General features: G+C 39.0%; 1 protein-coding gene across 16 annotated transcripts in view; it reads right to left on the minus strand.

Moving 5' to 3' along the window:
- Positions 1-68: 68 nt before the first annotated feature.
- Positions 69-14,078, minus strand: part of Lar (tyrosine-protein phosphatase Lar) — a 110,999-nt gene continuing 96,989 nt past the window's right edge. For 9 of the 16 annotated variants that reach the window (XM_086837370.1, XM_086837367.1, XM_086837364.1 and 6 more), the window contains 6 exons: positions 12,550-12,846; positions 6,745-6,884; positions 3,334-6,675; positions 2,843-2,953; positions 1,973-2,278; positions 69-1,912 (listed from right to left, as the gene is read on the minus strand). In XM_086837370.1, coding sequence (XP_086693496.1) covers positions 1,844-1,912; positions 1,973-2,278; positions 2,843-2,953; positions 3,334-6,675; positions 6,745-6,884; positions 12,550-12,846 — 4,265 coding nt within the window. In that variant the 3' untranslated portion in view covers positions 69-1,843. Of the gene's footprint in view, positions 1,913-1,972; positions 2,279-2,842; positions 2,954-3,333; positions 6,676-6,744; positions 6,885-7,909; positions 10,366-12,549; positions 12,847-14,078 lie in introns of those variants that run through there. The other 7 variants (XM_086837374.1, XM_086837376.1, XM_086837375.1 and 4 more) reach the window with 2 other exon arrangements.

The following is a 14,078-nucleotide window of genomic DNA, read 5'->3' on the forward strand; positions in this document are numbered from 1 at the left end:
AGACATCTAAAAGTTTTCCAATTTCCATTTACTATTCCCAAGAAAATATCTAATACTCGAAATAATAATTTTTTTTTCGTGTTATTCCATCTTTATTATTTTTTGCGTTGGTTTTTTGCATCTTTTTCTGAAAATGATATATCATTTATACGGTATTTTTAAACGTAATATGTTTTTCCTAATCATACATTTATGCGAAATACATACGCTCGTCTGTGGCTTGAATTTTATAATCATTATAATGTTTTTGCTTGTGATTCCTTTTACCTTTGAACCCTTTATATAATCCGTCTACTTGATAAAACATATGTATATTAAACAATTTATATTTCAACAAAATTTGACAAGCCGACAAAATGTAATATACAATGTACTCATTCGTATTTCCCAAGTGATTTGTATGGTATATTTATTTATATTAGTTTGCAAACTCTGCGGGGTTATCTTTATTTAGACATCTATTCCTGCTAATGCTAATGTGTTTAATTTTCATCCCTCGACTTATTCTGAATGCCCAGCTGGAGGCCAACAGCGTTGCAAAATTTACTAATTCTTAACACATCCGGATCTGTTGGCGGGTGGCAACATGCTAGAGGTTTCGTAACAAATATCTTGTATTTCGTATAAATATTTAGTTTACATATATTAATAATTACTGTTTAACATGTGTTTCGGTTAATAATTTCGTGTATGCCTTATTGCATTTGCTATGCTATAATTATATATATATATATATTCGGGCCCGACTTAAACGATCTGCAAAACATCTTATCAGTTATATACATAATTGTGTACCTAAAGTACTATGCCAATGTCTCATTTCATTTTATGGGGTAAAAGTGTATATGCTACAGTACATATCTACAGTTATTCCTCTAGTCTGCTGGCTTGAAAACTAACTTCATCGTCACCTTAGGTACAGTAATTGTTTAGCATTTCGGTCTAAAATTGGGTATTGACTGCGGTATATACAGGAATGTAAGTAAAAACTAAATTGAAATCGGGGGAATGAGGTTAAAGTTCCAATTAGCTTATTAGCTGGAAGTTACAAAGTATCTCGTGGCGATTAGGTCTTTGTGTGTCACCAGTACCTTTAGTGGGGAACAAACTTAATTTTAAAAAGTAAGACTATCTGTCCTATAAATTATGTACTACGCAAGACTTTTGACTAATTGCACGGGTTATTTAAGCCAACCAAGTTTACAAACTGATTAACATATTAATGTTTGATTGATTGATTGTTGTATTTCCTATACACGTCTAAGTTGTAATGGCAATTTGATTTACTTTCAAAACTCCCCAAACAGTATGTGGGATTTAACTCAAACGACAACTACTTTCGACTCTATACATACGTTCCTTTGAGATTCTTTTTAGGAGGTAAGTCTAATAGCTACCAAGTCCTTAGTTCAAATATGTATCGGTTTCCAGTGGTCCGCCCTAAGCATGGCTCCACGAACATCAAGTGATTGGCCTCCTCTCCTCAGTTATGTAGTTCGAGCAAAGACTTGATGCATATATATATATATATGAGCTGATATAAAATTACTGATAATTAAACCTGTACCAGTCTTTTTAAGTTCACATTATCAATGAAATCAAACGCATTAAGAGACCGAGGCCCCAAAAGAATCGTAGCTGTAACGTAATCTGGGGACGAGGGGTGCGCTTATTGGCTAATCATATTGACGTATGTATATAAGAATAGGTGTATTAAATTGTAGGCAGTAGCTGGTTATAATACTTTAGAGTCATCGTGATATCGTAAATGCGTATTATGCGTAAGGGATTTGCTCTATAGCTCTATTGCCTGGAAAATCGCTTTCAGTTTTCAGTTTCCTCCTCAATTAGCATAGTTGTCGAACGAGCCCAAGTACTCTAATGCAGCGCGGTAGCAGAAGTGGTATTGATCCTAAAAAAATAAATTATTTTATTAGTATTTAATTCATTATTATATTTTCTTGAAGTTCACCTCTGTTTGGACCATCGCCGGACGCTGGGAACGAAGAATGCGGACAGTCTGGAAGACGTCCAGCACGCCCTCGTACTGCATTCGCTCCAGCACGATACTGAGGGTGATGAAGACACCGGAGCGGCCGACACCCGCAGAGCAGTGCACGGTAATGGGCCCATCCTGGCCAAACTGCTCCTTGGTCTTGTGCACTTGTCCGATGAAGTCGATGAAGCCCTCCCCGGATTTTGGTACACCCTGTTCCGGCCAGTCGATGAACTGAAACTGGCGGACGGTACGTGAGGAACCATCTCGGGCATCGGTTACCTATGCAATAGATGAACATTTAAAAGCGGTTAAGTATACTGTAAAAACTAGTTTTAATAGATAAATAATGAATAAAGAGAGGGTAAGATATGAAATTGTTTTTTTTTGTTATTGGAAAATTTTTAAAAAAACATATTTTTTGTAGTCTTTTTTAGACCATTGCAGGCTATTATAGTTTTAGTCAACAGCTTCAAACGCGGTGAAGGAGGCATTTCCAACCCTATAAATCATATATAGTCTTGATCAGCATCAAGAGCAGAATCGATCAAGCTATGTTCGGTAAAAATTTATTTTTTTTCAAAAATTTGAAATTTTTATAAGGGGTTACATCGTTAAAATTGTCAAAATTTGACAAAAAATCAAATTTTCTAAAATTTAAAATTGAGTATGCAGATGTATTAACCTAATAAAAACTAGCATAGGACAGCTTTCCGATTTAAAATTAATTCATTTTTGACTGAGTTATGATATATTTTCACTTCAAGGGTATACAAATATCAGGTTCCTTTCTTGTCAGGAAATTTAGGTTATTGTTTTGATAACTTAATTTGTGTTATTACTTACCTTAAATTCACGTAGCTTGTACTGCGGCATGTTATACTCAGCGATTGGGTCTACCACATAATACTGGTATCGAACAGAACGCTCATGGGGCCAGTACTGGAAGCACTTTTCCTGCGAAAGTAAGTATAAATTAAGTTTTATAGTTTTAATAAAGGATTCCCGTTAATTATCGAACAAGGACGGAATATTAGTTTTGTTGAACGAAGATTAAATATTAAACTTTTCATTCAGATTGATCCTTCCGATATTCGTTTCGTGGCAACCGAAAAGCATACACCAACCTACTCTTCTAAATTTTATTTCCTTCAGACGATTTCAAAACATAACATATTAGAAAAAAATAATTAAGTAAATGCTATGCCTGAATAAAATCTGAATAAATCGCTGAAACCTTCAACTTAAAACTTAAATTTGCAGTATCTTAAAAATAGCCAAATAGAAGCATTTCATAAAACAAGTTTTGACCGAAATTTAATTGATTCATTGCTTACCCTGCCCATTTCCTTGAGTTTGGTTAGCATGACCACTATGGTTGAGTTATGCTCCCAGAGCATGCGCCAGAAGTCTTCGGCTGTATCCTGGAGCGGACCCTGGGCGGCGATGTATGCGGATCGGTAGCGATAGCCGTCTATAAAGCTGGCGTTAACATAGTCACTGCCCTCGATGCCGTGGATAGGGGTGAGATAGACACGACTTGATTCATATGGCAAGATGTGCACTAAGCGATTCTTGTGCTTGTTGCAAGGCAGGTTGGCCGTAACGAACTTGGACGAGTCCATCTTGACATTGGACAGCTTCTTGAACTCCACCTCCATGCCAGAGATGCTTTCGCCTGGCTCCGTGGTTAGCAGCTTCTGGAGGTGAGTGTGTAGGTTGCGCGCCGGCACCTCCGTCAGACCACAGATGATGGCCTCCAAAATGGCGTCGTGAATGAAGATATACTGGTCCTCCGTTTGCACCATGTAATTGCGCTGAGCCCGCAAGCAGGTCACATGTCCGTAGATGTCGATGATCTTCTCGTGCTTCATACGCTCCAACATTGAATCAATAACGATATAGCATCCCGTGCGACCAACTCCCGCCGAGCAGTGGACAATCACGGGTCCAGACTCTGGCGGGGTAAGAGCGCGACACCGCCGCAGAAATTGGAGGAATGGAGCTGGATGGTCGGGCACTCCGTGATCTGGCCAGGCAGTGAACTGCAGTTGCTTGATCTCGCGACGGTCGTTGAAGCCTTGACGGCACAGCTGGAATGTTCGGATGCTGTAGGTGGCTAGCTCCTGCGTCTCGGTGATGGTCACAAAGATCTGGCCATATGTCTCCGTTCCCCGAGTGGGCCAGTATTGGTCGCATTTTATGCGCGTCCGCTCCTCTAGTCGTGTCATCATCACAATGGTGGCCGTCTTCAGTTCCCAGCACATGCGCCAAAAGTCAATGAAGGTCTCCTGTAGCGGTCCCTGGGTGGCCACGTACGCGTTGTGCTTTCTATAACCATCACAGTAGTTGGCGTTGATATAGTCGGATCCGGCGACGCCTTCTGCCGGCGGCAGCTGGACGCGGGAATGGTCGTAGGCTGTGACATTGGCGTACCGGTTCTTTGACTTATTATGCTCCAGGTTTGAGTTGTCCCAAGTGAACTGCTGGCCCGGCTCGATGCTCTCATACTCCTGCGAGAACTTCTGATTGTCATTCGATTTAAGACGCTCGATGTGGTTGGCGAATTCGGATATTGGTATGGGCGGGTGGGAGATCATGCCGGGCGTCTGGAAGTTGAGGCGCCTCATGTCCACAGGATCGCTGGGTGTGGGCCCGGCGCCCAGGTCGGCGGCCATCAGTGGCCTTGTCACTGCCGCCTGATCAGGAGTCTTGCATGGCTGTCGGCGGCGCTTCACCACACAGAACACAATCAGGGCGGTGGAAACGATGAAAGTGGAAACCATTAAGGGCAACACTACCCACAATATCTCAGGTTCGTCCTTGTTTCGATTTACGGACACCTCCGGTTCCGAAGGCCAGTTGGGATCCGGTCGATGGGGACGCTCACCAGGTGGCGCTTCCCTCATGTCCAGCGATAGGAACTCCGAGAAGGGACTAGATGTGTAGAGATGCTTCTGTGGCGTATCCACAACCGCCCGTACAAAGATACGGTAGCGCTTCTCCCGCTCCAATTTGCGGTTGGTGAAGTTGTGATAGTCATCCCCCGATCCCAGATGGAACGTGAAGGGTATAGATCGTTGCGGGAACTTGGCCGCTATGTACGGGGCATTGGGACGCTCCGGCTTATTCCTGCCCGGTAGGAGGTCATCGGTGAGAAACTGATCAGGTATCTTGTGCAGATTCGACTTGTCCTCCGGCACCACCACCAAATAGTAGTGTGAGATTGGACCATACTCCTCGGAGGCCTGTGGCAGTATCACTAGGATCTCTTCTCCATTGACCACTCCGTAGAAATCTGGCTTGACCATAGGCTGGGGTGCGGCCATTTGCGTGGTGACAGTGATCTTGGTGGGCGGGCGGTATGAATAGTCTGACGGTATGGCACTCACATTCACATTGTATGTGGTGAACGGGCTCAGCTCGTTTATCGTGTGCGTTTTCACATAGTGCTTGAGGATGATTTCCCGCTTCTGGACAATCTGTGTCTGAGAGAATCCTTGGGAGTCCACAAACACCTTCATGGCGTCAAAGCTGATCTTATAGTTAACGGGCGTCAAGCGGATAGGCGGTGACCAGCTGAGAGTCATCGAGTGTGTGCTTACATCGTGGGCTCGCAGATTTAAAGGCACATCCTCTGGCTTGATGCGCACCGTCACCTTCTCACTGAGTCGTCCCAGTCCGTTCTTAAACCGCGCCGCAATGGCCACCGCATATTGGGCAAACTTCTCTAGATTCACCAGGTCAGCGGATTCAGTGAGGCCCACGGTTTTCGTCTGCCAATCATCGAGATCTTCCACAGCTGTCATTGTGTAGAATATCTTGTAGCCCAGCAGCTTGCCACGACTGGGTACAGGCTCCCACCATATCTCCGCCGTCTGCTCGGAAGTGGCCTCCGCCTGCACAGACATCGGTGCACGACCCATATCCCGCTCCGTTTCCACTATTAACTTGTCGCTGAAGGGTCCAGCTCCTTGTTTCGTGTAGGCTCTTACGCGAAAGATGTACTCGGTATTCTCCTCCAGATTCGTAAACACCGCCTTGCGTAGAGTCATATTTCGCTCAGATCCTAGGCCATGGTCGATTTTCTTGTGGAACTGTACGTCATATCGGGTAATCAAGCCATTTCGGTGCTCTCTGGTAGGTGGATCCCATGTTACGCACACTACATCAGGTGTTTGGAAACGAATGGTGATGTTTGAAGGTGGTCCGCCGGGCGTACCTTCGGGTGTCTGGAAGATTTTCACCGACTCCTGACCGATACCAATGTGGTTACTACCAGCCACCCGGAACTCATACTCCACACCGCGCTCTAAGTTATCGAAACGCTTCTTTGTCATTTGGGGTCCAGAGAGCATCTCCTCCTTTAGGGCCTGATCCTTGACGCCCCATCGAAGCCGGTAGCCGCGCAGTTCTCCATAAGTCTGTGCCGGGCGCTCCCATTCCAGTTCGATGGAAACGACAGGCTCTCGCTCCATGATCTTCAGACTCACCGTGGGACGGACGGGAACTCCGCCGGGCGTTTTGACCACAATAGCTGCACTACGGTCGCCATCGCCTTTCCGTGTCAAGGCAGCCACCTGAATGGAGTACTTGGTGTCCGGCTGCAGTCCAGTCACATTGAACTCCAGAGTGTCCACTACATCGAACTTGAAAGGTTCGTTCAAAAAGCCCTTGCCCTTCAATTAAAAAAGACATTTAAAGTTAATACATATTGATATATGTGGTAAATAGTCTCTATAACTCACCTCATCTCGTAGCTCCTGGGCATGTATATGGTAACCTCGGATGATCCCATTGCGGTCCTTTTCGAGTGGCGGCTTCCAGCTGACGTGGATTGAAGTAGAGTTTAGGGGCGTGGCCTTAACATCCTGGGGATCGCCGGGCACTATAGACGACGACGAAAAGAAGCGGGATTAGATCGAGGTACTCATAATGGCGAAATCAACTGGAGAATATTATGTGGGTCAAAAGGAGCCTTACTTAAGCCAATTATATTGGCTAACTCTAACTTACTTAGCACTAACTTACTTAACTCTGTAATAAATGTGTGTTGAACTGTAATTATATACAGAAACGGAGAGATAACTAGGTTACTAATACTAATTCTTAGACCGTAGGAGTAATACATTTACAAGAATATATTTATGTATATTGGTATACAGAACCAGAACGATCTTAGCTCAAAGACAAAGTCATCACCACATCACAGACAAAAACAAATGAAATTGAAAAGGGTAAATGTAAATGTAAATGTAAATGTAAATGGGAACTGGAACCAAGGTGCTTAAGTGCTAGATAGTTATAGTAGTATACGGACAGGGTGCTTAATTGGTGCTCAAAATACTATTGAAAGTGCACTTAATACCTTGCTATAGTATCGAGATTGAGTACTAAAAACCATTTCTTAGAGAGTATGCCAAAAAATTACACAAAAACATTTGTTCGAGATCGAGACACTTTCGACTTCCATATTCACCTCGATTCACTTTGCAAAAACAAACATGTAAGCATTCAAAAAGGGATTACTTTTTTGTGTGCAAAAAACAAAAACATATACATTGGTGAACCCAAAAAATAGTTTTTTTTATATATATATGTATATGCTATACACTTATGCTGCCCTTTCGAGAGCATGTAAAATCCTTGCCGACCTTAAAAACGGTTTGGTAAGATTTTCAAAAACATGTCGAAATAGAGAATCGTAGGAAAATAAAGGAAATATGAATTATATAATTGTATATATGTTGGTCAACAGGTTCTGGACCAATTCAAAAATTAGTTTTGGGATTATAGGTATATGGTAGGTATATAGAAATAGAGATTCGTAGTAAAGTATAGTATAGTATAGATAGTATGTTGCTATAGGGCATTCTTAAACATAATACATAGTCAACCATTGAATATACTCACTCTTTTTCTCTAAATATTTTTTAAAATGTTTTATTTTCATTATATATGTATATATAAATCACCATCCATTAAAGGTTGCGTTCAAAAATCAAATTTCGCAATAATTTCGTATTCACATCAAAAAAGTTTCAAAAAGATTTGGGATTTATTTATTTTCCATTTTGATTTGCATTCAAAAAAGGTGCACGAAACAGAGCAAGTAGTGCAAGGTGCGAGTGGCCAAGCAAAGTTATTTTGTTTTTTGTTTTTTTTTTTTATAGTAAGTATATGAAAAGATATAAAATATAGGTTTTTAGTTTACGGTATACAGTTTCAAAAAGGTTTACTGGTGCAGAAATGAGGAAAATTCACAAAAAGGTTAGGAGAAAACATAAAGAAGGAGAACACATGATACAAAATCTACATATTTGTTGGCACACTTTGATACTGTTTCGTCTTAATTGGCTATTACAGGTTTCATTTTGGTAATTTCAGCAAAGAAATTCTTAGTTATTGTATAATAAGCCTTATATACACATGTATGTAACTTACCTCAATTTTATTATGAATATTTGACTTAAAAATACCTTGAAATATATTAAAACGTCGCTATAATTTAATTATACCCTATACTTATTTATATTATATTATTATATATTGTTTTGCAAATCTGTGTGCATCACATTTTCATTATTTTTACTCGACTCGCCGCTGCCAGTCGGTGTCTTGCCCTCAATCACTGCATTTGGGGTTCATTAAAAATGTTAAATTAATGCATAAAATAAATTATTCAAATGCGACTGACGGCACAAAAATGTTAAATTATGCTTCATTAGTGTTCTTGCTCCTGCACCTGCACTTGCAGGTGTCGCTGGTGGAGAGCAAATGGAACGGGTCAACTACACGGCACTCTGCTGTAATTTTGTCTTATTTTTTGTCATTTCGAATGTATACACCTCACACACACACTCTCGCACACTTAAAATATAAAATAATTAAAATGTTACCGTTGGAGAAGTGTTCTCTATTTTGTGAATCTTTTTTTCTCGTGCAGTGCAGTGCTTTCTCCGTTGAATGGAACAAACGAAGCAATGAGCGCGTGCTAAGCTTCCAATGCTCGAGGTGCTCATTTTGTATTTCATATTTCCTTTTTATTTTTTAGTTTTCATGTGAGCAGGACGAGTGCCAGAGTGCGACTGTCTATGTGCACAAAAGGGAATCTGCATGGTCTACGAATTTTTTGCAGAAGGGCGGGATCGGGATCGGGATCCTGGGTGGTCGTGGGGCGGCGCATAAAAAGCAAGTGCCCAGCTTTAGACAGGTGGAATGCATTTGCATTTGCATCTGGCTGTGGCAGCTAACAAGCACATCACATCATAAAGAAATGCGCTCCCGACGTACAGACGGGAACGGAACGAACGCAAAAATTAGTAGAAAAGAAAAAGGCAAATACTGTGGCATGTTCATAGGAGCTGACCCTCTAATGCCATCTCAGGTGCTGCTGCCACTGAATCTTGTGAGCTCGTGGCTAAAAGCGACGGATGTGTGCATGCAGTCTGAGATACATAGATACACATATGGCTTCCAGCCTCTACGTCGAATAAAGTACAATTAAAATGAAATTAAAGTCAGTCGCAGTTGTAAATCTCAATAGAAGTGCGGTGCATTGGTGCTTTTCTTGTGTCTGGTGCTTGCTTCTACTTACATTGCAATTTTCTAAACTCAAGTTTAAATATGAGCAAAACTTTTCATATTTTATTTTAGTTAAAAGAATGAACCAATTCAAAATATAGAAATATATAAAGTTATGTTTGTTAAGAATAAGTATAATAAAATATCCCCAAACAAGTAAGGAAGTTATCGATTGTAATTAACCCAAAAATGCATTAGTTTCGATAGGGAAAACCAGACTATCCAAAGATAACTCGTCTGCTGAAACTGATCAATGTAATCTTTTCTTGAATCTATTGCTCGGATAGTTATAATATTTCCTGAGGCTGTTAATTTCACATGTAACTCTAGATATTCCTCTCAAATTCTTTTCCTTTGTATTTGTGAATATTAATTAAGTGCTAAGCATACAGTGCTATCGGTGCTTCAAAGTGGTCTTAATTCTAAGCTTATTTTAGCCTAGAGAGTGGGCTAAGAGGAGATGACAGAGGTAAAGGAAGAACCAGTGATACGTACACTAATGTGCTTAACGATAGATACATTTAAAGTGCTTAACCAAAATAAAACGAAGGGAAACAATGGGACTCCCCACTCAAATGTTGTTTGTGCCTTTAAGACACACACAAATTGAGTAGGTACTTTGTAAAGAAAACGCTTTTCGTTAAGCAAGCTAGCTAACAGGTAACAAGCAGGGGGAAAAACGAAGGGTAAACTTTGTGTGTGGATATTTGTCGAGCTTAAAAACTATAAATGTAGGAACACAAAATCTTAAAGCATTTAAGCATATCTGTGGGACGTGAGGGAAACCTCTCCTGGCTTCCTCAATTACAAATTTAAAGACGTTAATCTTGCAGAAATACGAGCCTTAACAAGACAGCATATATTTCATTTACAAATTTGATTGATACTTTAAATCTATGATTCTGACAGATTATGGTCTTTAAAATTGTATCATAATATTTAACGATTAAATAATTAACAAGTTTAACTGCTGGAACATTACAAACTTTCAGTTTGAATGTCGGACAGGATGGACTTAAATTCGGACAAAAATTCAATAGGGAAATATGTGAAACTGGGAGGACAAATAATATAGAATGCAGACACGCATTCACAAATGTGTTAAGTGTGCAAACATGCAGGTGATTGCAAATAAAACTTAATAAAATGGGTCAACAACATAAAATGTATATGTAAAATTATGTGCGCAAATAAAAATCGGTTAATTTTGTGCAGAAATCAATTTAAGGATTTGCAGTGCTGTGCTCTGTCCGCTATTTGCATAGCAGTTAACAAAAAACAAAATTCATTAAAAAACGTGCGACACTGTGGGGATTATCAGGCATTCGTGGCGGAATGAGTGGAGCTTCACTTATGGCAAAAGTGCAGAAATCGTGTGCCAAAAAGCAAACAGATGGGACATGAGTTGGTACAGTTGAAAGGGCTCAAAAATTACAGTACACAGAGCTTTTGTAAATGTTATAAAATATGTACGCGTTTAAGTAAATATTACACAAAAGTAGATGTATAGTTTGGTGGGAGGTGCGTTTGCAGGTAAGTGGGATCCATAAAAAACAAACAATAAATAGAGCGAAATATTTTGCGCTATTTGCGTTGAGTAAACACATAAAATGAAACAGAATAAAAAAATGTACGGGAAAGGGTTAGGGGTCAGGAGCGAGGTTATTATGGTAATAGCCGTGGCCAATTGGGCCTGGCCTGGATTTGTTTTTACATTTATAATTGCATAAATTTACTTATCCAAATAATTAAATAAAACATTTAATGCAAACAATCTAAAATCAAATTCGTGTATTGGTTTAGATAATTAGGTTATGGTGCAGAATGTGTTGGTTGTGCTTACAAAAACTATATACAAATTCCAAAAATACAAAAAGATTACATAGAGTTCATGGCTTATTTAGGTGCTATACAAATTACCACAAACAGTTGATGCATTATATTCAAAAATATTTGTTATGAAAGAGGTTGTTTTTATTTATAATCAAAGATACATACATCTTGATTGTGCATTTTAAGAGACCGCTGTACGGCCGTGAAGAAAATAACAAAAATATTCTTGCTTGCATATTGTGCACAATACATAGGAGATCTTCTATAAAGACTTCGTGTTCTTTTTCATAGAAACATGATGGTGTGCAAAAAGTAGTCAAAAATTGCGCCAAAAAATATGCAATTTTATAGTGCCAATTGTAAAATTTCATTTATGTTTTTCGTACTCTTTTTTTCCAACGTACAGACAGATACATTTTTCATAATAAAAAAGGTTTTACAAAAAATAACGTGAAATATAAATAATATATGAAACGTTTCAACCAAAACTGAGGGTATGAAGAAAACGCAATTCGTTTTCCTTAATTTACAGACATTAATGGATTTTATGCGATCCTTTGACGGTGGGAAGTTGAGATTTGAAATGAGTCAGAATGGACAATTTTAAATTCAAATTCAAAGATTAAATTAAGGATTAAAATTATATAAAGAATTGGTCTACTTAGCTGAGACGCCGCGCTGGTCAAACCTTTTATAAAACGATAAATAATTTGTAACTAAACTACAATTTAAAATATAGCTGTTTTCAAAAGTTGGTTAACAGCTACTTGTGGGTGTGGGGAATAATATTTAAAAACCCGAATAACAAATTATATATATAGATATATCGTTAGATATTAGATAATGCTCCATTGTGCTAGCCGATCCTGTGGTGACTGCTCTTGATATCAAAATTCAAAAATAGTACAGAATACTTTCGATTAGTTTCAGGATGATATCTTTTTAGAGGAATGATGACTGATAATGGACACGAAATGAATAAGGACTAAGACATAACTTAAGATGAGGGTTTTAAGTAAATAAACTAAATCAAAAGTAAGGAAACCTATAAACTTTAACAAACTGTAAATGAAAACGAAGGCCAAAGATTTTGATAGGACTTACGCTTACGGTAAGAAGGTCATTGGCATACATACCATCCTCTTGGGTGCGCAAAATAATGGGATGGGAGCGCGGCCCATCGCCGACGGAGGTGCCGGCCAGCACCCAGATCTTGTACTCCGTCCAGCGCTTGAGTTCGTCCAGCACAATGCTGGTCATATTGAGGGTCATCGTGGTGGCCTCGTCGTCTTCGCGGCCCACCTCCACGAAGAAGACCTTATAATAAATGATGCGGCCGTTGGAACGCTCCACGGGAGGAGGCAGCCAGTTTAGCGATATTGTGGTCGAGCTGGTGGCTACGGCAGTGATATTTCGGGGCGGTGCACCTGGTACTAATTACATAGATGGGAACGGAACGTATTTGTGTGTGCATTTTGATTTTTTGTTTTGTTGGTTTTATTAGGTGTTCATTGATGTTCATTGTTGTTGATGCATAGCCAAGGTTTTGGTGGTATGAGTTGGTTTTTTTGTTTTTTTTCCATAGCGTTCAGCAATTAGCCAGATTACAAAATAAATGTCAAACCCAAAATAATTGGTAACATGAAACGAAAAGTTCGGAAAGCAAAATGATATTAAAATCAAACAGAACAATATGGTTTATAAAGGCATATAGGTATGTAAATATCAAAATAAATCAAATGTCAAGACACAGATCCAATGGTTTATGCAAATAAGGTTGACTCCTTTTATTTTTTCACTTGTCAATAATTTGTGCATATTTTTTGACTTTTTGGGCTGAAAAATATCCAAATCCAAATACATATCTACAAAATAAATAAAATCCAAGTCAAGCTTAGCTTAGAAAGTTGATTCAACTAGACATACATACATACAACATGTACATTCAACAAGAAATTAATATAATAATTTGCATAAACCATAGGAAATTTTCTTAAAATACATATACACATATTAATAAACTGCGAAAAGGCCAAAGAAAAGAATGTATGTGAAAACAAAGAATCTATTATGGAAATAATTAGCTAATTTAACTTTGAGCAACCCAAGGTGGAAATAACATTTAAAGACAATCAAACTGAACATCTAGGAATTAAGCATTTCCAAAGTAACATGCTTACTTTTACTCCTCGAAGTTTGCATCATAACTATGCGAATAAACAATCGTGCAAAAATAGTAACTAAAAGTTATACACATATATATTTCTTGCACAGACAAGAACTTTGCACTTTCGGAAATTGTCTTCGCGTCCGTGTATTAAAATATCATTCAAAATCCATTTGTAAGACACTTTGGATGACAGAGAGAATTTACATAAGTGATATTTGGTTTTGGTTATGTGGTCAAAGTGCTTATGGTGCAAAGTGCAGTGTGCAAAGTTGCTAAATATTGCTAAATAAATTTAAATTAAATTGAGGTCTTAGTTTGGAAATAGTTTTCGCATAATTTACATGGTTTTACACTCGCAGAGCCACAAATGATAAATGGAACAAAATCGAGCATTGCAAAACACACACGCAAACTGAAAAGGGCAATAGCTTGGTTTTTTTTCTCATCTGTTTTGCATTGCATTATGAAATTTAGTTTTCAACTAAAAAAGGCATA

The sequence above is a fragment of the Drosophila serrata genome, unplaced genomic scaffold, assembly GCF_035046125.1.
Source record: "Drosophila serrata isolate PLE 108 unplaced genomic scaffold, ASM3504612v1 contig_302, whole genome shotgun sequence".
In the NCBI taxonomy this organism is placed as follows: Eukaryota; Metazoa; Arthropoda; class Insecta; order Diptera; family Drosophilidae; genus Drosophila; species Drosophila serrata.